This window comes from Hyperolius riggenbachi, chromosome 3 (assembly GCF_040937935.1).
Source record: "Hyperolius riggenbachi isolate aHypRig1 chromosome 3, aHypRig1.pri, whole genome shotgun sequence".
Lineage (NCBI taxonomy): Eukaryota > Metazoa > Chordata > Amphibia > Anura > Hyperoliidae > Hyperolius > Hyperolius riggenbachi.
The window spans coordinates 266545033-266569237 of NC_090648.1; the positions used below are offsets into that span (position 1 = coordinate 266545033).

General features: G+C 43.4%; 1 protein-coding gene across 10 annotated transcripts in view; it reads left to right on the forward strand.

Moving 5' to 3' along the window:
• The window catches only part of KIF21A (kinesin family member 21A), a 207634-nt gene that overhangs the window by 132653 nt on the left and 50776 nt on the right, over positions 1–24205 (forward strand). For 9 of the 10 annotated variants that reach the window (XM_068276295.1, XM_068276302.1, XM_068276303.1 and 6 more), the window contains 8 exons: positions 86–285; positions 5206–5313; positions 10463–10531; positions 10640–10839; positions 14693–14840; positions 16641–16835; positions 17936–18037; positions 22375–22540. In XM_068276295.1, the coding sequence (XP_068132396.1) occupies positions 86–285; positions 5206–5313; positions 10463–10531; positions 10640–10839; positions 14693–14840; positions 16641–16835; positions 17936–18037; positions 22375–22540 (1188 nt within the window). The remainder of the gene's footprint in view (positions 1–85; positions 286–5205; positions 5314–10462; positions 10532–10639; positions 10840–14692; positions 14841–16640; positions 16836–17935; positions 18038–22374; positions 22541–24205) is intronic. The other variant, XM_068276297.1, reaches the window with a different exon arrangement.

A 24205-nucleotide genomic window follows, 5' to 3' on the forward strand; every position in this document is an offset into this window, starting at 1 on the left:
AGCGCCAACATATTACGCAGCGCTGGTAGATAGATTCCCATTCATAGAATATATTCTAAATTGTGTCTGTTTCTGTATCATGTAGGTTCCATGGAAAGCTGTACTGAAGAAAAAACAAAAAAAATAAAAACTGAATATGAAAAGAAATTGCAGGTGATGAATAAGGAACTCCAGAAATTACAAACCGCCCAAAAGGAGCATGCTCGACTGTTGAAAAACCAGTCACAGTATGAAAAACAGATGAAGAAGCTGCAACAGGAAGTTGTAGAAATGAAGAAAACGAAGGTAAAAGGAATGGGGCAAGGCTTTGGCTGAGGTACATCAGTGTCTATACAGGGGCCAGGATGGGATTTAGGTCAGCCACTATTATAGACACTTCAGTAAACACTTCTCTGTCTATTCCCATTCTACACCCTTTATCTATCCTGACAGGTTCTTTTATTTTACTTAGAATTTTACTAAGCATTTCTACCTGCAACATAAGATGCTGGAACTGAGGGGGAACAAGGCCATTTTAATGAACGACCTATAGATGTTAGAGACACTGTGTGACAGATGCCATATCTAGAGAATAAGTGCTAACAGAGACCAGTGGCCATTGCTATTTACAGAAGAGTGTAGGTAGAGTGACCAGATTTTTGTGGGTCCAACCTGGCACAGGGAGAGGAGTCACGGGGAGGGCGGGGTGGGGCGGCGCGCGCAGCGGCGAAAAGTGAGGAGGACTGAGGAGCGCACAGCGATGAAGACCGGGGGGGCGGCGAAAAATGGGCGTGTTCATGACATTGTATGGGCGGAGCTAACGTAATGATGTAACAGCGAGGCATAAGAAAGCAGTGTTTACGCCATGATGTGGACAAACGAGACTTTGCATCATGGGTGTGCAGAAACTGTGTGATGCTAATAGTATATCGTAAGCACAAAGCAGCAAACATAGCCATCTATGACCATTAAATAATAAATGCAGTAACAGTTACCCCGGACACCAGAAAATAAACGCAATGAGAAACATGTCAGCACAAAATAAACGCAATGCGGGCAACATGTCAGTATAAAATAAACGCAATGCGGGCAAACATGTCAGTACAAAATAAACGCAACGCGGGCAAACATGTCACCAGAAAAGAAACGCAATGCGGGCAAACATTTCACCAGAAAAGAAACGCAATGCGGGCAAACATTTCACCAGAAAAGAAACGCAATGCTGGCAAACATTTCACCTGGAAAAGAAAGCATTTACTCACCTGGCAGAAGTCTCCGGCCTCTGGCGCGCTGCTACCGAGACCACCTTCCTCCTGCTCGTCTCTCGCGCTGACAGGGCTACGGCAAGATGGCGCCCGAAGCCCTGTACTGGAGACACAAATAGTCTCCAGTACAGGGCTTCGGCAGCCATCTTGCCGTAGCCCTGCTCGCCTGCCGGTGTCGGAACAGACACCGGAAGAAGGAGGCTGGAGCGGGGCTGCGGGCAATGAACTGGCACGGCGTCTATAGACGCCGCTGCCAGTTCATGAGGATAGAGTGGCCACAGTCCCGAGGCCGGGACGTCCCGCTGCTGAAAGCGGGACGTTTCCCGGTACCTCATGCAGCCTGGGACAGCGGACCCCGAATCTGGGACGCGTCCCAGGCAATCCGGGACGTCTGGTCACTCTAGTGTAGGTGAAGATCCTTTCTGTGACCAGAGTCTAATAATTGTGTGGCTCTGCTGCTGCTATGCAGTGAGTTTCACAAAGACCATAATTGAATTGCCACACATGGCTCCTGACTCTTTATCCCTCTTGCACATAGTAATGTGTGCTAAAGGTCATCACTGTGGACTCTGTGTGCAGCAGGTAACACTGTTTGTAGTATGAGAGCTCACCTACACAGTTTATAGTATTTGAAATCTGTTGTCTCATACTGCTTGATGATGGTAAAGTTGAAAAGTCATTGGCCAATTAAAATTGGATGTGTGTACCAGACTTATGTCATCAGCTACAAACCTTCTGGTAACTGTACTCATTTTAGGCTTAGGTGAGCTATATTTAATTCCCTGCCTCAGTAATTTGAGGTTTGCATGTTGGAATACCTTTACAACAGTAGACTAGCCATTGGGAGAACCAGAGAAATGTAGGGTTAAATATCTTTTCTTGGTTGAGTAGATTTATAACGGAAATCTTTAGACAGCAAAGGTCTCTTTGTGGGGCCTGGTGTATTGATTACACCAAACCTGGTGCAACTGGAGCTGTCTTAAATCTTGCTAGTGTAATAAAAAGTTAACAATTAACTGTACATTTCCCTGGTGGCTACACTAAAGGTGTATTAACACAACTGAAGAAAGGTGACATTAGCCCATCACGCACACTCTATTGTGATAGTATGCTCAGTAATTGGACAGGGTGGTGCTGCAACTCCATCTGGCCCAGTACAGACTGTTGCATTACAACTGAACAAATGCAGATAACAAAACATTAGTTACTATATCACCCAAAAATGTCAACTCCTGCCAACCTTTACTAGAATGCACTTATAAAATGGGATATTGTTATAGCAAGAATGCATCATTTACTGATGGAGCCTGAAAAGAATATGGTTCACATTGATGATGGATCTTAGAAATGTCATTGATCCAAAGGCATTGGCTATCATTCATAAAGCATTTCTGCATGCGGAAATGCTTAAAACAGCTGACTTTACCGCACACGTAGCAAATTCTGCATTCATAAAGGCTCCTTCCGCATGAAAAGCTGACATTACCGAGCAGAGCGATAAATCACAGCCTTGTGCGGTGATTATTGTAAAAAATGTAACAAAATGTTCATAAAGATTTCCGCAAGCGGTGTGAGATCGGGAAGTACCGCTCCCTTGCATGTGGCGATAACAATGTTAAGTGAATGGAGACACAGACCTCCCAGGCAGCTGCAGTAGAGCAAAACACGGGGAAATGTATCAACTCGGCAGCTTCCTGTGCTTCTGCAAGCCTACCGCCTGCCTACCGCCAGCCTAGTTCGGGGAATCTCCGCAGTGCTATCGCAACTGGCAACATTTTTATGAATGCGCAGCCAGAAGTCTAAAACACGCCAGCAGTGTTTTCCCGCACTGATTCTCCATACCGACAGCACTTTCATGAATGATAGCCATTATGTGTTATCTGAAATCTTGAATCCATAGCCTTGTCATTAACTAATCCGCAGAGAAATTCACAATGTAATTCCATAGTCGTGTGTTCCTACCAAACTCTTAGGCCATTTTTTAGGGGAAACGCTCTAACTTACTAATGTTTTGGGTAGTGAGTGGAGCCGGAGCCCTTAGACATATACTGTGTAGTTAAAGAAAGTTTGAAATCTTCTGATTTATAGAAGTGCATACCGCTGTCGGCTTTACCTATCTAGAATTCTTCCGAAAGGATTTCAAATGAGTCAGAATTCAGAAAATGTTTTGAATACATTTGAAATAGCTGTTTATTGGTGTCAGTAGAGGCTAGTAAAGAAGCTGTTCATAAACTTAGAGCTTGTATAGTTCTCTGGATGTGAGTAGCTGGTGAACTGTATTTGTTGTCTAAAAGAAAACAATGTGGAGGACAAGTGCCCTTTAGTGGCCATGTGCAGTAATGCAGTTGAGTATTCATAAATACTGTATATTGTCTCCCTGCAATCAATTCTTGTGCACAAGAACTTTTCTGTAGTTAAATGATTTAATGTCTAACATATGTTCAATCATCCTTCATTCATTTTTAAAATATGTTTCACCAGCCACCGGACGATGTGAAACAGCTAACAGTTTTATTCAAAATCAGTTTTAAGATTTTTATAAATTGGCTCTTTAGTTTTAGGATTAAGCAATACTAGAAGCAAGTACGTTTTAACACCATAACATATAAATATTTCTCCATGAAAATCAACATGCTATATTGTTACCGTTGGATCTCTGTTTACTTACTACCATAGTCTTTCCTCCGACTGTTAACCGAGAGACATTGCCTCACTTTATAATAATCTGCGTATTTTCTGACATTTTCTTGATAGCTAGACAAGTATTATAGGTAACCTTGGGGAAGTGGAACTGCATCCTAATGCAACATCTGGAATTACAAAAATGTAGTACTTGCTATTGCATCTGTTCTTGGTACTTCTCTTTACCTTGCAGGTGCTTCTGCTTCAGCCTGCTGACACATCAGCTATTTTGTCCCCTATTGGCCTGTCTGCTTTTTTTTGTGCCAGGTAGGCTGCCATAATCATTGACCTGCTGGTTTCAGACAGGTGGCGGCAATGTATAAGCAGTTAACCGTGATATGCATGAATAGGTGTGATCCAGCACTGCTTCAGTTGAGCATTTTCTCTGCACATTAACTACACAGTTTTACACTTGGACAGCAGCCTACCTTCTTTCTTTCCTTGTATTTTCTTGCTGCAGTGCCTTACATGATTAAAGTAGAAATGTTAATGTATCTTAACAGGTTCCTAATCTGTTCCAACACATTTCAGTTATACTGAAAGGGATCCTACACTGAGAAGGATATGGATTTTTCCTTTTAAAAGAATACCAGTTGCCTGACTCTCTTGCTGATGCCGTGTCTCTAATACTTTTAGCCACAGCCCCTCAATAAGCATGCAGATCAGGTGCTCTGACTGAAGTCAGACTGGATTAGCTGCATGCTTTTTTCAGATATGTTATTCAGCCACTACTGCAGCCAAAGATATCAGCAGGACTGCCAAGCAACTGGTATTGTTTACAAGGAAACTTCCATACCCCTCTCACTTAAGGTTCCCTTGAAGCTGCCTCATTCCAATACCGATTCATTGATAGTTTGGTCACATACTTCTGGCTCTTGTGATCTTCGTTCAAATGATACCATCCAAAAGGTGCCTATATGTGTAGCCAACAGTAAAGCTCTGCATCTAATTCAGACTGTGAATGGGGCAATAATTTTAGGCTGCTGCATGCTGTCAATCGCAACACTAAACTCTCAGTGGAGTTACTGAGCATTGACTTCTTTCTTTGCACCACTGTGTTGCAATCATAACATATGGTTGTCAGAAGTCTAAAGGTTTGATGCAGGTAACTGTTGAGACATTGGAGAAACTTCACCAAAATTAATTTAGAACCTTATAAACCCAGAAAAACATAATACAATTTTAGTTTTGTTTCTGCCTAGACTTGGTTTATATATAAAAAGTTTTTTGTTTTGTGTTTTTCTATTGTTATGACTTAAGTTTAATTTTTTCTAACTAGGTTCGTCTGATGAAGCAAATGAAGGAAGAGCAAGAAAAGGCCAGAATGGTAGACTCTCGTAGAGCGCGAGAAATTGCACAGCTCAAAAAGGAACAGCGAAAGCGAGATGTACGTATGTTAAAGCAAAACTGTACTGACAATAATGTAATGAATAAGCTTGCTTAGTTTTTACTATATTACTTTAAAAATTATTTAGGCAGGGTTTGCCCATTGTAAAATCTTTTCTCACCCTGATTTACAGTCTGAAATTTATCACAGCTGGTTACATCTTTAGTGCATCTTTAGTGCTGTCAGGTGCATCTCTGTGGAATGTTAAGTCAGAGTTTGTAAATAATCAGCCCCGGGTGTTAAATACCTTAGCTACGCTACTAGTCATAGTGATGTTTCAATGAGCCTGAGCAAATCTTGCTACACAGTATCTTGACACGTCATCCGCGCCTTAACTTAAATCTGAAGTGAGAAGAATACTACAATTGATAATTTTATTAAAAAATCTGTAGCAGTCTCCTGGATGTCATGCAGATTTGTTGATTTCAGTACTTCAGATTTACACACCTGCAACAATTATGGAGTCACACACACACATACTATACTAGCGCATACTGTGAAATTAAAGCTGGCCTGAACTCAGAACTTCCTCTCTGCTCTAAAAGATACGTAATATCTTAATAACCTTTAAAGAAAAACAATTCTTTGTTACAGCTGATACAAATCTTGCAATAAATCTACAGTGTATCTACTTCCTGCTTTCATAAAAGCAGACATATTGTTACCATCCAGTGCTTTTAAATTCGCCCCTCTGCCGTGGCAGTTGGCGGACACAGCTGAGGGATTAAATTACAGCTTGTGATTAGCCACAGATGGAGAATTAGACAGGCTAAACTCTCTAAATACAAACAGGGTGTATTTCTCTGTTTTCCTTCTGTCCTGTGCAAGAGTTCAGGTCCACTTTAAATGAAACCTCCCATGCTCCAGCTCACCTTCCAGTACATCAGATCCTATGATAGACTTCAGTGCACTTGCTTCTTCCTCTGCTTACAATGCTGCTAGGAGCTTACTAGTTGTATCACCAATAGCTTGATTAATGGGGCAGTTTGCACTTTTTTTTTTCTTCCCCTGCCAGAACAGGAAATCTTGCCACGGTGGATCTGGCAAGTACAGCGACAGTAACCACATCCCACACTGCACAGCTAGAGAGTAGGAACAATGAGCAGCACACTGCCACACAGGTTGCTGCCAAGGCTGGAGTTGGAAACAGAACATGGCATAGTAAGGTCAAGCAGTAATCAAGGCAGCCATAGGCTATCTACACTCACATTGATCCGATTGCTGGCAACTCAACAATCTGGTTTCCACAATATTTTTTTTCAATAATATTGATAACCATAATATTGATAATATTTTTATAACAAGAACCTCATCATGACCCTGAAGGGAAACCTGTGGAGCAAGCCATTTCTGAATGCGAATACAATTTTTTTTAAACAATTCTTTGTCAAAAGAAAAATGAATGACCTCAAAAAACATCCCTATTTCACAGATACAAATAGAAGCAAAAAGTCAGTTGCCATGACCAACAGTCCCAAGTAACAGCAAAACAAGAAAAATGGTCCAAAGGCAGATGGGTCACCTGTTGGAAAAATAATCATCAGTTGATAGAAGACAAAAACCCAATATATACCTCATCGTTAATACCCAAGACCACTCTTTGTCCTGGTGCACACCAAAAACCGCTAGCAGATCCGGAAAATGCTAGCAGATTTTGAAACGCTTTTTCTTATTTTTCTGTAGCGTTTCAGCTAGCATTTTGTGGTTTTGTGAAGTGTTTTTGGTGTAGTAGATTTCATGTATTGTTACAGTAAAGCTGTTACTGAACAGCTACTGTAACAAAAAACGCCTGCAAAACCGCTCTGTAGTGCCATTTTTCAGAGCGGTTTGCGTTTTTCCTATACTTAACATTGAGGCAGAAACGCCTCTGCAGTCCAAAATCTGCTGCAGCCCGGGAGTATGCGTTTCTGCAAAACGCCTCCCGCTCTGGTGTGCACCAGCCCATTGTAATACATTACCCAAGCGTATCCTAGGCCGCAAGCGGATCGCAAAAGGCAGCCGAACGCTGCCTTTTAGCTTGGGTAATGTATTTCAATGGGCTGGTGCACACCAGAGCGGGAGGCGTTTTGCAGAAACGCATACTCCCGGGGTGAGGCATTTTTGGGATTGCGGATGCGTTTCTGCCTCAATGTTAAGTATAGGAAAAACGCAAACCGCTCTGAAAAACGCCTGTTCAGAGCGGTTTTGCCGGCGTTTTTGTTACAGAAGCTGTTCAGTAACAGCTTTACTGTAACAATATATGAAATTTACTACACCAAAACCGCTACACAAAACCGCAAAACGCTAGCTGAAACGATACAGAAAAATAAGAAAAAGCGTTTCAAAATCTTCTACGTTGCGTTACACAGTAACTCTTCACGTCAAGATCAACGTACTGCATGCAGTACGTTATACGCGGCTAAGCCGCGTTAGACTGTTTGCACATGCTCAGTACGGGTGTTTTTTATTTTAGGGGCGGAGAGGAGGCAGGGAGAGGCCGCTACGTAGCCAGGCACATGGCTACTTATTATTCACTGCACTTGCAGTGTTTACTTCCTGGAGCGGCCGCTGATTGGCTGGCGGGACCACGTGATGCGGAGAGCTCCGCTCACGTTGTCTCCGCAGCGCCTCCGACAGAGCAGGTGCACCAAGAGCTGCTTGTAACGCGACTCTTGGTAGCGTCCTGCTCCAACACCACCAGGCGTTGCGTTAGGGGCACGTTATGTGCCTTATAACGTCCCCCTAAACGCAACGTCCTGGTGTATAAGTAGCCTGTAAGTAGGACCAAAAGGGAATCTGATTCTTTTCATCAGAGTTCAGAGTAGCAAGAGACACAAGGCCTCCATTAGTCACTAGATCCTTGTGACTACAAATTTAAGCACATTCATAATTGATTATCAGCACCTGCTTGGTATTTCCCAGACTTCAAGTAGAGCTACCACTTTATGTAGAGAAAAGTATATCAACCTTGCAGACTTTCCAGACCTCTGTCTAGGCTATCCCCACTAAGCTACACAGATTTGGGCAGTCCCTATTAGCTCACACTTATTCAACCATTTTTCGAAAAGCTCAAACTGAAAGGTTTTTTGATAACCAAGGACTCGACCAGTTACTACTCAGTATTTAAAAGGAAAAGTCCAACAGGAGGAAAAGAAATAGAGCAAGTAGGAAAGGTGCTTCTTGTCTTGAGTAGTTCAGATAGGAATGGAAGGTGGGGTAGTGCGGTTAGAAGGAAGAAAATGGTAAAGAGCAGTAAGAAGGCCGTCTGACCTCTCCCATAGAGCTAACCTTAAGTTTGAGGCATAGGTATGGAAAATCTTTAATATTAAATTAACTGGAGAGAAGATCCTTGCTTACTGGTGAAGTGATTGATGAATGGGAGACTAATTTTTTTTTCATACTGCTTGAGTTTGTCTGCGTACATTACCCAAAAAATCCAGTGCCTGAGATTCCATTTTACTTGTTCAAAGCTTAGAGTTTTTTTCCCAGTATGCCAGTAGAATTGAGCTGATTATTGGAATTTTCCAATCCTTGATATACACACATTAGTTGCATGGGAAATGGCTGAGGAACGGATTTTTGTGTGTGTAGTATGTCTTCCTTACCTGAAAGAGGGGTATTCCTGTGTCTGCAGTCTGTAGTTTGGCCACCAGTTCAAGCCATTCATGGCTTGATTGGCATAATGCAGCATCACTATGGTTTTGGAGATAATGGCCAGTTACTATACTATCAGTTGTAAATTGGCTGTGCAGTATCAATCACAAGAATATGATAGGATTTGTACGGATTGCTGTGGATGGCCTACTACCCACAAAAGTACACTTAGGTTGTAGGACTGGAAGGCTGTAGTTCATTGGCTGTATGTCAGTCTCTCCTACAGGATGTAGGATTTACAAGGATTGGTAAAGCAACAGAAAAACCGTTTTCTCAGAAATTAAGGCTCTTGTCATTGAAGTTGCTTATCATTTCTATCTCGGCATGCTCTTTAGCAGATCTGAAGCCTATAAAAATACACTTGAGCAGTTTTAATGCATATGGTAGCAGATTTGAATTGATGATCAATGCTAAATAATGTTTTGTGTATTGCACGTCTGCCCCCCCTCCCCCCCAGTGAACATTTTGAAAGAAGCCATCTAGCTGGTTCCTTTTCCTATTTAATTGACTGTACAATTTTATAGGATAGATCACATCTCTGATTATTGTCTCCACTCTTACTCTGTACTGTTGTCACCCATGTGATGTATGCATTTCTATTTGTGTCCTTTCTGGAGAGATTTGTGTCTCACTTCCTATCCCTGAGACCCCCATGGAACTTTGTGACTTTATCATGAAAAATGATATGGAAAACAATCTACCACATACAAATAAACAAAAATACAAGTTCCCTCCCTCCCTCCCTCCCTTTAAACTTAAACTTTTAATAGTGTTTTACTATTGGTGGTGTGACTAAGTCACAGCGCCATCTTCTCCCCTCCAGTACCCCCAGTGGCCCCCATTCTGCTCATTTATAGTCTTCGACTGAGCAGAACGTTCAATATGAGCGAAGAGGAAGTGGCAGTTCTTCCTCCCCTGTGCGCATACATAATTTCCCCCCTCCACTTGCCGCTTTAGTTCGGCTTTGTTTCACTGCACACAGCACGCAGGGGAGCTGCGCTGTGTGCGGGCTTGTGATAATTGAGGTCAATTAACACAAGCCCGCACACAGCCCAGCCACTCTGCGCGCTGTGTGCAGTGAAACCTATATGGACCTAAAGCCACGAGTGGAGGGGGCGGAGTTAAGGACGCACAGAGGGGAGGAAGAACTGTCACTACTTTCCCGCTCACAATTGTTGCCAGAGCGGAGCTGCAGGGGGCGCTGGAAGGGGGTGGGAGCTGTGTGCTGTGACAGTCACAGCACCAGTAATAAAGCAATTTTAAAAGTATTTAAGACCAGATCAGGGGTACTTTAAAGAAATCAGAACGAAAGAAGGTACTTTTTTCACGCTGCTGTACTTAGAGATGCTATTTTTCTTTTTTTTCTTTTTTTTAGAACTGAATGTATGGTTTGTCATATTTTAAATAATTCAATAATTATGACTTGTACATTTTAATTTTACATGCACCTTTAGACATATGTAATGAACACTAATAATATTGTTAAGTCATATATTGTATTTATTTTGCTTTTCAGACCCAGTTACGGACTTTGGAAGCACAGAAAAGACAACAAGAAGTTGTCTTGCGACGAAAAAATGAGGAGGTAAAATCAGAATAGTCTGTGGAAAGAACCACTATTTTTACCATTGCTGCAGCCCACACCTCTGCCATTGGCCAATTGGTCATCATTGTATTTTTTTCCTTTCAACAGGTTACTGCGCTTCGACGTCAGGTAAAACCGATGTCCGATAAAGTGGCTGGGAGAGTGAACCGTAAAATCAGCCTACCAGAACCAGTTTCTGATCATATGGTGGAAGAACAGGATTCTGCCAGAATGGGAGGACCACAGAGACCTAGAATTCCCATAGCTAGAGTACAGCCTGCAACGTCTAGCACACTAAATGGATCAAGGTACGCAATGCTTGTCTCATAATGGCGTTAGAATACTGTGTAAAGCACAGGTGTCGAACTCCAGGCCTGATCCGTGCCAGTGTTTAGGATGGACTGAGAAAGAGGAATGTATTGTATCTGATGGACCACACCTTTTCTGATTCAGACCCATCAATTAATTCGAGCGGTGTCAAAAATGTGTGAGGCTCTCGGCCCTCGTGGAACCAGTTTGGCATACCTGGTGTAAAGAGAAATAGTGTTCTCTGTATTCCGACCCACTACTAGATTCTCCACTAGAGAACATTGCACTTCACAGACTAGATTGTTGGCTTGTAGTAGAGGTGGTCATTGAGATGCTTAGAGTTCGCAATCCAGAATTCTTAGCATCTCACTTTTCCTCAGAAAGATCAGCAGGACTGGCCGGGAACTGGTATTGTTTAACCTGCTTGCCGGTTATCCCGAGCTCAGCTCGGGGGAACCCGCCGCGGAGGATTGCTCTGGCCCTGCTGGGCCGATTTACATAATTTTTTTTAAAATCACGCAGCAAGCACTTTGCTTGCTGCGTGTCACCTGCGATCGCCGCCGATACGCCGCTACCCGCCGCGTTAGTGGGCTCCCCCCCGCCGAGACCCTGTGCGCAGCCTGGCCAATCAGTGCCAGGCAGCGCTGAGGGGTGGATCCGGACTCTAGCTGACGTCACGACGTCGGTGAAGTCATCACGATCGTCGCCATGGCGACGGGGGAAGCCCTAAAGGAAATCCCGTTCAGAATGGGATTTCCTTATTGGGCGAGTGCACCGGCGGCGATCGGAGGGGTGGGAGGGACGCCGCAGGGAGGGGGCATCATGTAGCTAGCGCTAGGCTAGCTACAAGATTTAAAAAAAAAAAAATTCCTGCAGTCGCAGGGAATTAGACCGGCAAGGAGGTTAGAAGGAAATAACTATGACCGCCTCCATGTGCCTCTTACTTCATGTTCCTTTTTAGAAATGTTTCTGTACAGCTACTCTTAACCCCAATTGATTTCCATTGAATCCTAATATTGACTCTAGTAAAAGCATTCTAAGGACAGTGACTATAGACAGCAGGTAATCTTGTTTCAGGCTGAAAAGTGTGGAATTGTTAACAAAAGGCAAGAACTTGCAATCCTCCTTCCTCTCCAGAATTGTTCAGCGAATGTTTCTCTGGATTGTCAGATGTGAAATCCCAGCTTAGCTGGACCAGTCTATCCTGTCTGATTTTTATAATTCCTGTATTCTGTGAATGTGGGTTTTGCCAGACCAGGCTATAAAAATCACACAGCCAGCAAACAAACAAAATATTACATTAAAACTTGCACTGGATTTTTCACGTTTTTAATTCTGTGTTAATCCTCTGTGACGGTGTTGTGTGCAGATGCTAGCACAAGGTTTCTGACAGACGTGAAGGCCACTTGGATTGTACTTGGCAATATTTGTGATGCTGCACACATCTCGCTTTCAAAGTGCATGGACTTCCTTAACCACTTAAGTACCAGCGGTCTCTGCCCCCTTAAGGACCAGAGACTGCTGGTACAATACGGACGGAATCCCGACGAATGCCGTGCATAACCGCTGCAACCGTCTTCACCGCCGCACACTGCGATTCTCCTGACATAGACTCTGCTGTCTCTATGATGGAAGAGTCATGTGAGCGGGTCAGGAGCCGATTTCATTGGCTCCTGACCGTGTCTATCAATGTAAGCCAATGAGAGTGGCTTACATTGATAGATATGGCCAGGAGCCAATGAAATCGGCTCCTGACCCGCTCACATGGCTCTGCCGTCAAAGAAACGGGCAGAGCCTGTGAGATGCGGCGAGAAACATCGGGTTTGAGCAGCACAATCGGCGGGGATCGACAAACGGTGGATGTGCACTGTGGCTCAGTGATTGAAATCTACGCCCTGCCAGCCAGGAGCCCACCAAAACCGGGTGTAGATTTTAATCACCGTGGTCCTAAAGTAGTTAAAGTGCACCTAAAGCCACAGGAAAAAAATGAGATGAACTCACCTGGGGCTTCCCTCAGCCCCCTGCAGCCGATCGGTGCCCTCGCCGTACTTCTGTTATGCTTCTGCACCCGCCGGCGAACACTTCTGCTTTGGCCGTCACCGGCCGACAGGCATGGGAACGCGAGTGATTGTTCGCGTTCTCAGCCTGTATATCACCCCCCTATGCTGCTATTGCGGCCTCCTGGCTGCAGGGGGCTGAGGGAAGCCCCAGGTGAGTTAATCTCTTTTTTTTCCCATGGCTTTAGGTTCACTTTAATACATGATTTCATAACACAGATGATGCAGTAAAATAATTGTCTTGTAAACCTGAATATTTTCAAGAGGAACACCATTGAAAATAACATAATAAAATAATTTTTATAATAATTATGAATCAATAATTTAGTCAGTGATTGCCCATTATAAAATCTTTCCTCTCCCTGATTTACTTTCTGAAATGTATCGCATGGCGACATGGTTACTGCTGGCAGGTGATGTTAGTGTAAGGAGCTGCTGCTTGCTTTTTTTTAGCAGTTTAAACAGCTGTTATTTCCCACAGTGCAACAAGGCTCCCACAGTGTGATGTCAGGAAAAGTTGAGCATTACTTACCTGGGGCTTTTTCCAGCCCCTAGCAGTCTATCTGGTCCCTCGCTGCAGTTCTGCTGCCCTCCAGAGTGCCGATAGTCCCTCTGCTGTTGGTCTTTGCACACTATGCAAGTGCAGGACATACCTGCCCATGGGAGCGCGATCTAGAGAGGCAAGCAGACGCGCATGCATAGAAGCCTGTGACCACATCTGTGGTCTGGGAATCTGTCGGAGGTGCTAGTGGTGCACTGGAGGGCAGCAGAACTGCAGCAATGGATCAGATAGGCTTCTAGAAGCCCTAGGTAAGTAAAGCTTAAAGAGGAACTGTAACGCCAAAACGGCCCCTGGGGGGTACTCACCTCGGGTGGGGGAAGCCTCAGGATCCTAATGAGGCTTCCCACGCCGTCCTGCGTCCCTCGGGGGTCTCGCTGTAGCCCTCCGTGCAGTCCGGGCAGCGGTGACGTCATTATTTACCTTCCTGGCTCCTGCGCAGGCGCTCTGATGCCTCTCGGCGCCGAAGTAGGCGGAAATACCCGATCGCCGTCGGGTCTGCTCTACTGCGCAGGCGCAAGTTTCCGGCGCCTGCGCAGTAGAGCGGACCCGACGGAGATCGGGTATTTCCGTCTATTTCCGTGCCGAAAGTCGCCACAGCGCCCCCGCTGGAGCCAGCAAAGGTAAATATTGAACTGACAGTCGGCACAGTCGCCGGCTGTTCGGAGGGCTGCGGCGAGACCCCCGTGGGACAGAGGACGGCGTGGGAAGCCTCATTAGGATCCGGAGGCTTCCCCCACCCGAGGTGAGTACCCCCCAGGGGAGGTTTTTGTTGTTACAGAGTCTCTTTAAGTTTTCCCCTTTCACCCGGATATCCTTTAAATGTGTTTCATTTTTATTTATAATTTTGGTTGTTTCTGTGCATTTTTTGTTTTAGATTTATTATGAATGTTCTGTTCAAGCATGCTGGTACGCTTATTAAAAATATTAGCACAAGAGTATTTTTAATTACATGCGCTAACTGCAGAATTATAATTTTAATGAAGTTACAGTAGAGACCGGAAAATGTTCATTTTCCCAAGCTGAGAACAGTAGGTGTGAGTGTATGAATAGCAATATCACAGCAGTGTAGATAATTACAGTAAGTTCAAAGTTAATTAACACGTAGTCCTGCATATACAGCAGCTTTCCTGTATTTCTTTTTCTTTCTTTATATAAAATAACTACCGGTAAGTACTGTAGCAAGATATTCTGACAAATTTTCCAAATGACCGTACATGCTCCTTTTATTCTCAGAAGGAAACATCAAAGAAAGGGATCAAGCATTTATACTTCAAAGGCAGCAAAACAAAAGTGGCAGTCGTTGGAGCGCAGGATCACAGACATAGTGATGCAGCGGATGACAATCTCCAATATGGAATCTGACATGAACAGACTACTAAAGGTAAGGTGTTTTTATTCAGAATTACTTACACAAAGAAATGTGGATGAAATATGCAAACAACTATCATCAGAGGGTAAAACCAATTTTCAGAATTTTTTTTAACATAAAGAGTTGGTGTCTATATGAAGTTTTTTTTCCCCCTGATACCTGACCTGATGCAGGATTGTAATGTTTCAAGTATTCATATAATTATTCTTAATACTTATAACTATAATTTAAAAGGGCGGATTGGGTCCATATTGTCAGGCATCTACTCCACAGCACAGAGCAGGTTCATTGGGTATGTAATCTACCTGATGAGAAAAAGGAGCCCAAAATATTGTTTTACAATGGCCAGCAAATACTGTATGGGCTTACTGAGCACAGCACATGGCAGAGAAGGGATAGGGCAAGAAGACATTGGGAATTGTTGTTAGTTGATGGCTGGAAGACTTAATTTTAAATCTATGGCATGTAATGCAGTTGGGGAGACATAGAATGTATGCGGATAAAGCCCAAGATACCATGCACTTTTTTTGTAACACATTAACCAGCCTGGCAGTATGGACGAAATCAGCTCGACCATTACCGCCAAAGGCTGCCGCTCAGGCCCTGCTGGGCCGATTTTAATAAAATAAAAAGGAGCACACGCAGCCGGCACTTTGCCAGCCGCGTGTGCTACCTGATCGCCGCCGCAGCGTGCAGCGGTGAAAAAGGGTCCCCCCAGCCACCCGAGCCCAGCGCAGCCGGACCACACAGTTCCAGCCAGCGCTAAGGGCTGGATCGGAGGCGGCTGACGTCCATGACGTCATTCCGCTCGTCGCCATGGCGACGAGGAAAGCATAACAAGAAGGGCCGCTCATCGCGGCCTTTCTTGTTACTTCTAGTATGCATTAGGAGCGCCCTCTAGTGGGCTTTCATGCAGCCAACTCTCAGTTGGCTGCATGCAATAGTTTTATTTTTATTTTAAAAAAAACGTCCGGTCGCCAGCCTGGTGATCTTAATAGAACGCCAGGCTGGTTAAACTAATCTAAAGATCACTATGGGGTCACTCTTAATCAATATTTAATTGTTCTGCTAAAATCTTAACTGAATGTGTAGCACTGGAAGGTGGTAAAGCAGATGATCAATATTCTGAGATTCTGGCCACACACTAAGCAATTTTGTAACTTTTTTTTTTTTTTTTCTGCTATGTGGATTCTAATTAAAATCAAATTAGAAACAAATGCCCTTTTGATTGTCTTTTGAGGGAACATTGAATGGATAAGGCCAGTCGGATTGAGCAGCCATGGAAGGGAATGGGGAGCAAGTAGGAGCATCATGTGAGTGATTGATTGATCACACAGCTTTGTATTGCACAAAGCTAGCAGCAGAGGTACTTAATCAATATTCAATCAAATTTCCACTATGTCATTATTGCTGGCCGTAAACCAGGTAATTGACTGATGTAAAGGAAAGGACAAGCTTTTAGAAAACAGGTCTGATGACACCTATAACTTCAATTAAGCAATAAGAAGCAAATAATAAGGTCACAGGCACATATAAAATAGATTTCTGCCATTTTGAAAATGTTAACCTTGGCAAGAGAGGTACGAATGCTTGGGGAAATGCCAAAACTGATATTGATTTTCTGTTTACCCTGAAGTTTTGTTTTGTTTTTGTTTTGTTTTTTAAGAACAAACATTAGCATTCTGAGAAAAGTTTTGGTTTATTAAAGGAAAACTTACAAGACAAAAGTAAAATACTACGGTAATTTAGTTTTAAAAGTATTTCAGAATAGTAAAATTGTATGTGTTAATTGTGTTGTTTTTTCCTTTACAGCAACGTGAAGAACTTACGAAAAGAAAAGAAAAAGTTACCAGGAAAAGGGATCGAATTATGAAGGAAAATTTAGATCTGGATAAAAACATTAACCACCTGAATGAAGAAATTGAATCTCTTAGTGCAAATATTGATTACATCAATGACAGCATATCTGACTGTCAAGCAAGTATTATGCAGATGGAGGAGGCCAAGGTGGGTGTCTTAAATAGCTGGCTACTTTTTGCAGCTTTTACTTATATTGTTTTTTTTTTTTTTTAAAAAAACGGGTTTCCAACTGAATTTGTAATTTATTTATTTTTTAATCAAATCCCATTCTGAAAATATAGCATGGCAATTGTGCTTAAAACATGAATGGTTGTATCAAAAGAAACTTTCAGGCCAACGTTTCAATAAAACTTTAAGGCTGGTTTCACAGTGGGACGTTACAGGCGCACGTTAGAGCAGCCTGTAACGCAGCCCACCGCACAGTAATGAAAAATCAATGGGGCTGTTCACAGTGCGGACGTTGCGTTACATTGTAACGCTGCGTCACAAGACAACGTACTGCATGCAGTACTTTAGACGCGGCTGAGCCGCGTTAGACTGCTTGCACATGCTCAGTAATGTTGGGGAGGAGCGGAGAGCGGCCAGGCACATGGCTAATTAATATGCACTGCACGTTATGACGTGCAGTGTTTACTTCCTGGAGCAGCCGCTCTGTGCGGCGATTGGCCGGCGGGACCACGTGATGCCGCATGCGCACAAGAGTGCGCATCACGGCATCACTGACGCCAGAGTGAGCTGCACAACGCGGCTCACTCTGACGTCCAGATCCAGCACCACCAGGCGTTGAGTTAGGGGGACGTTATGCGACCTTAACGCCCCCTCTAACGCAACGTCCTGGTGTGAAATTAGCCTGAAAGACACACTCCATTAAAGTTGACTATGGCATGAACTCGATGAGCTTAACTACTAAATGTGTAGTATTTGCTATATGAAGAAGCCCTCTGAAAATGAAAAATGACACAGCCAAGTCAATATCCTTGTTAGATGATGCTTGGAAACTTTTTATGCTATTGTGTATAACAACTGAAGAGTTAACTTGCACAGAATTGTTGAATTGCTTTTTGACCTGCTGAGCATAAATACAAGCATAAATGTGCATGGGCAAAAATGGCAGTCTTTGTGTACTTAACACTTTGTTAAAAATATGACTGCAGATTTCACTGACAAAATGTTTGGCACCTTCTTACATTAATGCACATCTGACACCACTTAATGCATTTCTTTTTGTAAAAATGTTTGTCCTTTAGGAAGAAGGCGATACACTTGATGTTACTGCCATAATTAGTTCCTGCACTTTAACTGAAGCCCGATATTTGCTTGATCACTTTCTTACCATGGCAGTCAGTAAGGTACGTCGCCAACTTTCAAAAAGATTCCACCTTATTCAGGAACTGACATTTTAATTTTTTTTGTATTCAGGTAAGTGTAAGGTCGCGTTCTGTATCCAAAATAGAAAAAAAGTGTATAACCCTTCCCTTTGGTGTACAATGGATAGTTTTGTTTTAATGGTACTCAAAAAGTGGTGTCATTGGGGAATGTCGTGGAAGTAACAGAATGAACATTAGACTGTATATAAATTAGAAGATCTTTCATAGGTAAAAATAACACATTTTATCAGGAATTAGTTAAAATCAAAAATGGACTGCACTGTACAATCTGTTAAACCAGTATTGTTCATTTAAAGATTATGCCTCTGTCTCACATGGTGGATGAATTCTCCTGAATGAGAATGACTGGAGAGCGGAACTGGTGTTAACCATTTCCTGATTACTGGTGCGCAGATTTATGCCCCTGGAAATTTCACTTGCTCACAAGGGGCATAACTATGAGTACTTCTTTGTTTACTTTGCCATTCCTGATTGCCAGATTTTAATTTTGGAGCTCCCATATGCTCAGATGCCTTTTAAAGTACCATAGCTGATTGGTAGCCCAGGCAGTGGCCAATTCCTGTACTGGAGACTGTTACTACTGTAGGTGGTAATGTTCTCAGAGAGAAAAGCAGAATGGTGCAGTCCAGTCTGGTCTCCCCTCCTGCTTGCATGCATGCTGGGCTCTCACTTCGTGAGGTCATAGGTCACACAGGCAAGCAGGAGGGGAGAGAAGACAGAGGATCGGTCCAGATCAGGTGAGGGCTGCTGCTCACTTTACTCTGCAATCCGCACGGACATTCCTGTTCCTCCCGTGGGGGTAGAGGGGGGGGTCACCATGGACATTCCTTTTCACCTACGGGAGTAGGAGAGGGGTTGCCACAGACATTCATGTTACCACTGCACGGGAGTAGGAGGGGGATTGCCGTGGACAGTCCTTTGCCCCCTGCGAGTAGAAGAGGGGGGTTGCCATGGGCATTCCTTTTCCCTCCTGTGGGGATAGAAAAGGGGGATAGCCATGGGCATTGTGGTAACTGTTGCTGTAGGGCTAGAGGAGCAGGCGCACGTATATTGCGATGTTGGTGGGTGCCAGCCAAATGTACTATTCAGACCATAAGATACAGTGATTTTTTTCTCCCCACTTTTGGGGGAGAAAAAGTGTCTTATGGTCTAAAAAATACGGTAATACTGGATGGTGCCCGGCTTCTTTCTTCTCCATCATCCAGTAGCATAAGTGCCTGAATGGGGTGGTATTTTCAAAGTGGTAAACTTCAGCAAGAACACCTTAGTGTTTGATAAAAAGAGAGGTTACAGTCTGTGAATGGGAGTACCATGTTCCATATAGACAGTGGGTACGGGGGTACAATATTCTCTCCCCACATATTTGAACTGTGTCCATAGTTCTGCTTGAAAGAGACTCTGTAAAAACCGCAAACCCCTCCCCCTGGGGATGCTTATCGCAGGCAGGAGAAGCCTTGGGATTCTACTGAGGCTTCCCCCATCCTCCTAAGCCTTAGGGATCCAGCGCTGTCTCACCTGAAACTACAACATAGTCGCCTGCGCAGTAGAGTGGACCAGATCAGGCTCGGCTGTTTCTGCCTTAGCCCGATCAGAAAGCTGCTACTGCGCCTGCACAGGATATTTACCTCGCTGGTTTACAGGGGTTGCCAGCACTGGATCCTGGAGGGTGAACAGAATGGGAAAGGCTCATTAAGATCCAGAGGCTTCCCTCTCCTGAGGTAAGTGTTCCCCAGTGTTTTATTTTATTTTTTTATTATTTTTCAAATTCTCTTTAAGTTAGTATATTTACAACCTATACTTAGTTCAGCACAGTGGTGCTATTCCACATGTTCTTTAGGATTCGGCTATTAGTAGCCTGTCAGTGGAGCCTTAAAGGAATCCAGAGATGAATGTAAAAAAAAAATTCATACATACCTGGGGTGTCCTCCAGCCCCTTCTGGCCTGATCGCTATCTCTGTCGTCCTCTCCCTCCTCGATTTTCCGTAAGGGCTTCCGGTATCTTGGCCAGTTGAGGCTTACGCGCCTCCGTTACTGGGAGCTTTCTGCGCTTGCTGAAAGACCCCTTACGGAAGATCAAGGAGACAAAGAACAGCGCTGAGGGAACAATATGGCCGGAGGGGGGTGGAGGAAGCCCCAGATATGTATGAAACTTTTTTTTTTTTATCTTAAAGTGGTTTGCAAAGGTATTTGGCCCCCTTGAAGTATTCCACATTTTGTCATATTACTGCCACAAACATGAATCACTTGTATTGGAATTCCACATGAAAGACCAATACAAAGTGGTGTACACGTGAGAAGTGGATCGAAAATCGTACATGATTCCAAACATTTTTTACAAATAAATAAATAACTGCAAAGTGTAGTGTGCGTAATTATTCAGCACTCTTTGGTCTGAGTGCAGTCAGTTGCCACTAAATAGAGTGCACCTGTGTGTAATCTAATGTCAGTACAAATACAGCTGCTCTGTGATGGCCTCAGAGGTTGTCTATGAGAATATTGGTAGCAACAACACCATGAGGTCCAAAGAACACATCAGACAGGTCAGGGATAAAGTTATTGAGAAATTTAAAGCAGGCTTAGGCTAAAAAAAATTTCCAAAGCCTTGAACATCCTACAGAGCACTGTTCAAGCGATCATTCAGGAATGGAAGGAGTATGGTACAACTGTAAACCTACCAAGACAAGGCCGTCCACCTAAACTCACAGGCCAAACAAGGAGAGCGCTGATCAGAAATGCAGTCAAGAGGCCCATGGTGACTCTGGACGGGCTGCAGAGATCTACAGCTTAGGTGGGGGAATCTGTCCAAAGGACAACTATTAGGCTGGTTTCACAGTGGGACGTTACAGGCGCACGTTAGAGCAGCCTGTAACGCACCCCACCGCACAGCAATGAAAAATCAATGGGCTGTTCACAGTGCCCACGTTGCGTTACATAGTAACGCTGCGCCACCAGACAACGTACTGCATGCAGTACTGTCTAAGCGGCAGAGCCGCGTTAGACTGCTTGCACATGCTCAGTAACGTTGGGGAGGAGCGGAGAGCGGCCAGGCACATGGCTAAATAATATTCACTGTGACGTGCAGTGTTTACTTCCTGGAGCGGCCGCTCCGTGCAGCGATTGGCCGGCGGGACCACGTGATGCCGCATGCGCACAAGAGTACGCATCACGGACGCCAGAGTGAGCTGCACAACGCGGCTCACTCTGACGTCCAAAGTAGGGAGCACCAGGTGTTGCGTTAGGGGCACGTTATGCGACCATAACGTCCCCTAAAACGCAACGTCCTGGTGTGAAACCAGCCTTAGTCGTGCACTGCACAAAGTTGGCCTTTATGGAAGAGTGGCTAAAAGAAAGCCATTGTTAACAGAATACACAGCAAACATGTGGAAGAAGGTGCTCTGGTCAGACCAAAATGGAACTTTTTGGCCAAAATGCAAAATGCTGTGTGTGGCGGAAAACTAACACTGCACATCACTCTGAACACACCATCCCCACTGTCAAATATGGTGGTGGCAGCATCATGCTCTTTGGGTGCTTCTCTTCAGCTGGGACAGGAAAGCTGGTCAGAGTTGATGGGAAGATAGATGGCGCCAAATACAGAGCAATCTTGGAAGAAATCCTCTTGGAGTCTGCAAAAGATTTGAGACTGGGGCAGAGGTTCACCTTCCAGCAGGACAACGACCCTAAACATAAAGCCAGGGCAACAATGGAATGGTTTAAAACAAAACATATCCATGTGTTAGAATGGCCCAGTCAAAGTACAGATCTAAATCCAATCGAGAATCTGTGGCAAGATCTGAAAACTGCTGGTCACAAACGCTGTCCATCTAATCTGACTGAGCTGGAGCTGTTTTTCAAAGAAGAATGGGCAAGGATTTCAGTCTCTAGATGTGAAAAGCTGGTAGAGACATACCCTAAAGCACTGGCAGCTGTAATTGCAGCAAAAGGTGGTTCTACAAAGTATTGACTCAGGGGGCTGAATAATTAAGCACACCACACTTTGCAGTTCTTTTAAAATAAAAAATAAAAAAAAGTTTGGAATCATGTATGATTTTCGATCCACTTCTCACGTGTACACCACTTTGTATTGGTCTTTCACGTGGAATTCATATAATATTGATTCATGTTTGTGGCAATAACATGACAAAATGTGGAAAACTTCAAAGGGGCCGAATACTTTTGCAAGCCACTTTATATCTCTGGTACACTTAAGTAGCTGGTTTTGCAGTTTTAACATTCTCCATGCCAATTATTTTTTTTTCTCCTTTTAAATGTAATGCTCGTCTTCAATATGTTAACAGGGCCTCCAGTCAGCCCAGAGAGAAGCTCAAATTAAAGTTCTAGAGGGGCGTCTAAAACAAACTGAAATTACCAGTGCGACTCAAAATCAACTTCTGTTCCATATGTTAAAGGAAAAAGCAGAACTGAACCCTGAACTTGATGCACTTTTGGGCCATGCTCTGCAAGGTACTTTCCTATTTATACATTTGCTTTTACTGCATGCTTGCATTTGTGCATGTTTGGCCTGAAACAGATATATATTATACCCTATTTGCTGTAAATGCTGTAAATTATTGCATTACATTTGATTTTATTCTGTTCTAGGTCCTTTTTTCCCCTAGTTGTTGAGTAGTCTTCCCTTACACAAAAATGATGTGACTAATGTCCCTGTTGATTCTTTCGGAAAGAATCAGACAAGTATAATGTATATATCCCATGTGGGACAGTTAAAGCTAATGTAACCCCATTAAAAAAAAAAAAAAAAAAAGTCAGATGCTCACCTAAGGAGAGGGAAGGCTCTAAGTCCTAATGAGCCTCCCCTCTCCCGGTGCCCGGTGGATCCTCCGTGCAAATCCGCCACCGCGGGGACTCCAGAAGTGTTCGGGAGCACTCTGGCTCCCGAAGGCCGGCGGCTCCATACTGCGCACGCGCGAATGCGTCATAGACACGTCATAGAGGGCACTCGCGCATGTGCAGTATGCTCCCGAAGACTTCGGAAACCTCCCTTCGGCGGTGGAAGTGGCAGTATTTTACCGAAACGGTCGAATACTGCTGCGGGGGATCCTGTGCGGGACCGGGCATCGGGAGAGGATTGGGAAGGCTCATTAGGACCGAGCGTTCCCCTCTCCTTAGGTGAGTATCTGACTCTTTTTTTTATTTTTTTTTTTTTTTTTTTTTTTTTTTCGTTTACACTGGTTCCCATTAGCTTTAATATGCTATTGAGCTTAATATCGAGTTTTATACATTCAGATTTATACAAAAACACAAAGTGGCCCTTAGGAAAGGGAATTGGATGTGAAAATAAACTGATGATATAATGATTTGAATGTGTAGTACAGCTAAGAAATAGAACATTAGTAGCACTAATAGGAGTCTCATATTGTTTCCAGTACTACAGTTGTTACTGAGGTAAAAGAGCTTATCTGAGCTCTGACTAATTTAGTCAGGGAGCAGTGTTCTTTTCTAAAATTTCTAAACCTTTCTCTCACTGTTTCTTGTTTAAGGTTTTACTGCAGAGCTAATGACCCTTCGAACTTTCCTGCTCTGTTTCATAGTTTATATAGTTTATAGTCTTCAGAGTATAGTTTGTAAACTGCAAATATTAGAGTGATGCAATGTTATAAAATAAAAGCTCTATAACTGAAAATAAGAATGAGACACTTTTCTTTGCTACTAATGTTCTATGCATTACCTGTACTACACATTCAATTCAGTATATCATAAGTTTTTTGGTTTTTTTCACGCTTCAGTGTCACTTGGTTAGATATGTGTGAGAACTGCTGTATACCCTGTTAAAATGTACACAATAGTTTCTGTACAACAGTATCCCAGCCGGTATTTGTTAATGCAGTATTTTTCCTTAGTGACATCATTAGAAATCCTGTTTTTTTTTTTGTTTTTGTTTTTTTTTCTTTTTTACAGGCCTTTATTTTCTGATAGATGTTTGTTCTAGATGTACTTTGTGTTGGTGTGTGTTGGAACATCTATTTGTTTATGACTGAGAGTCTTCTTAGGGACAGGATTGGCCAGCTTACTGAGCTAGAAGGTGTGCAGGTCATCAACAATTCAAGTAATTAGAAATAGAGGTTTCCAACTGAAGCAGGTAATTTGGGCACCAGTGGCGCTTTGGTA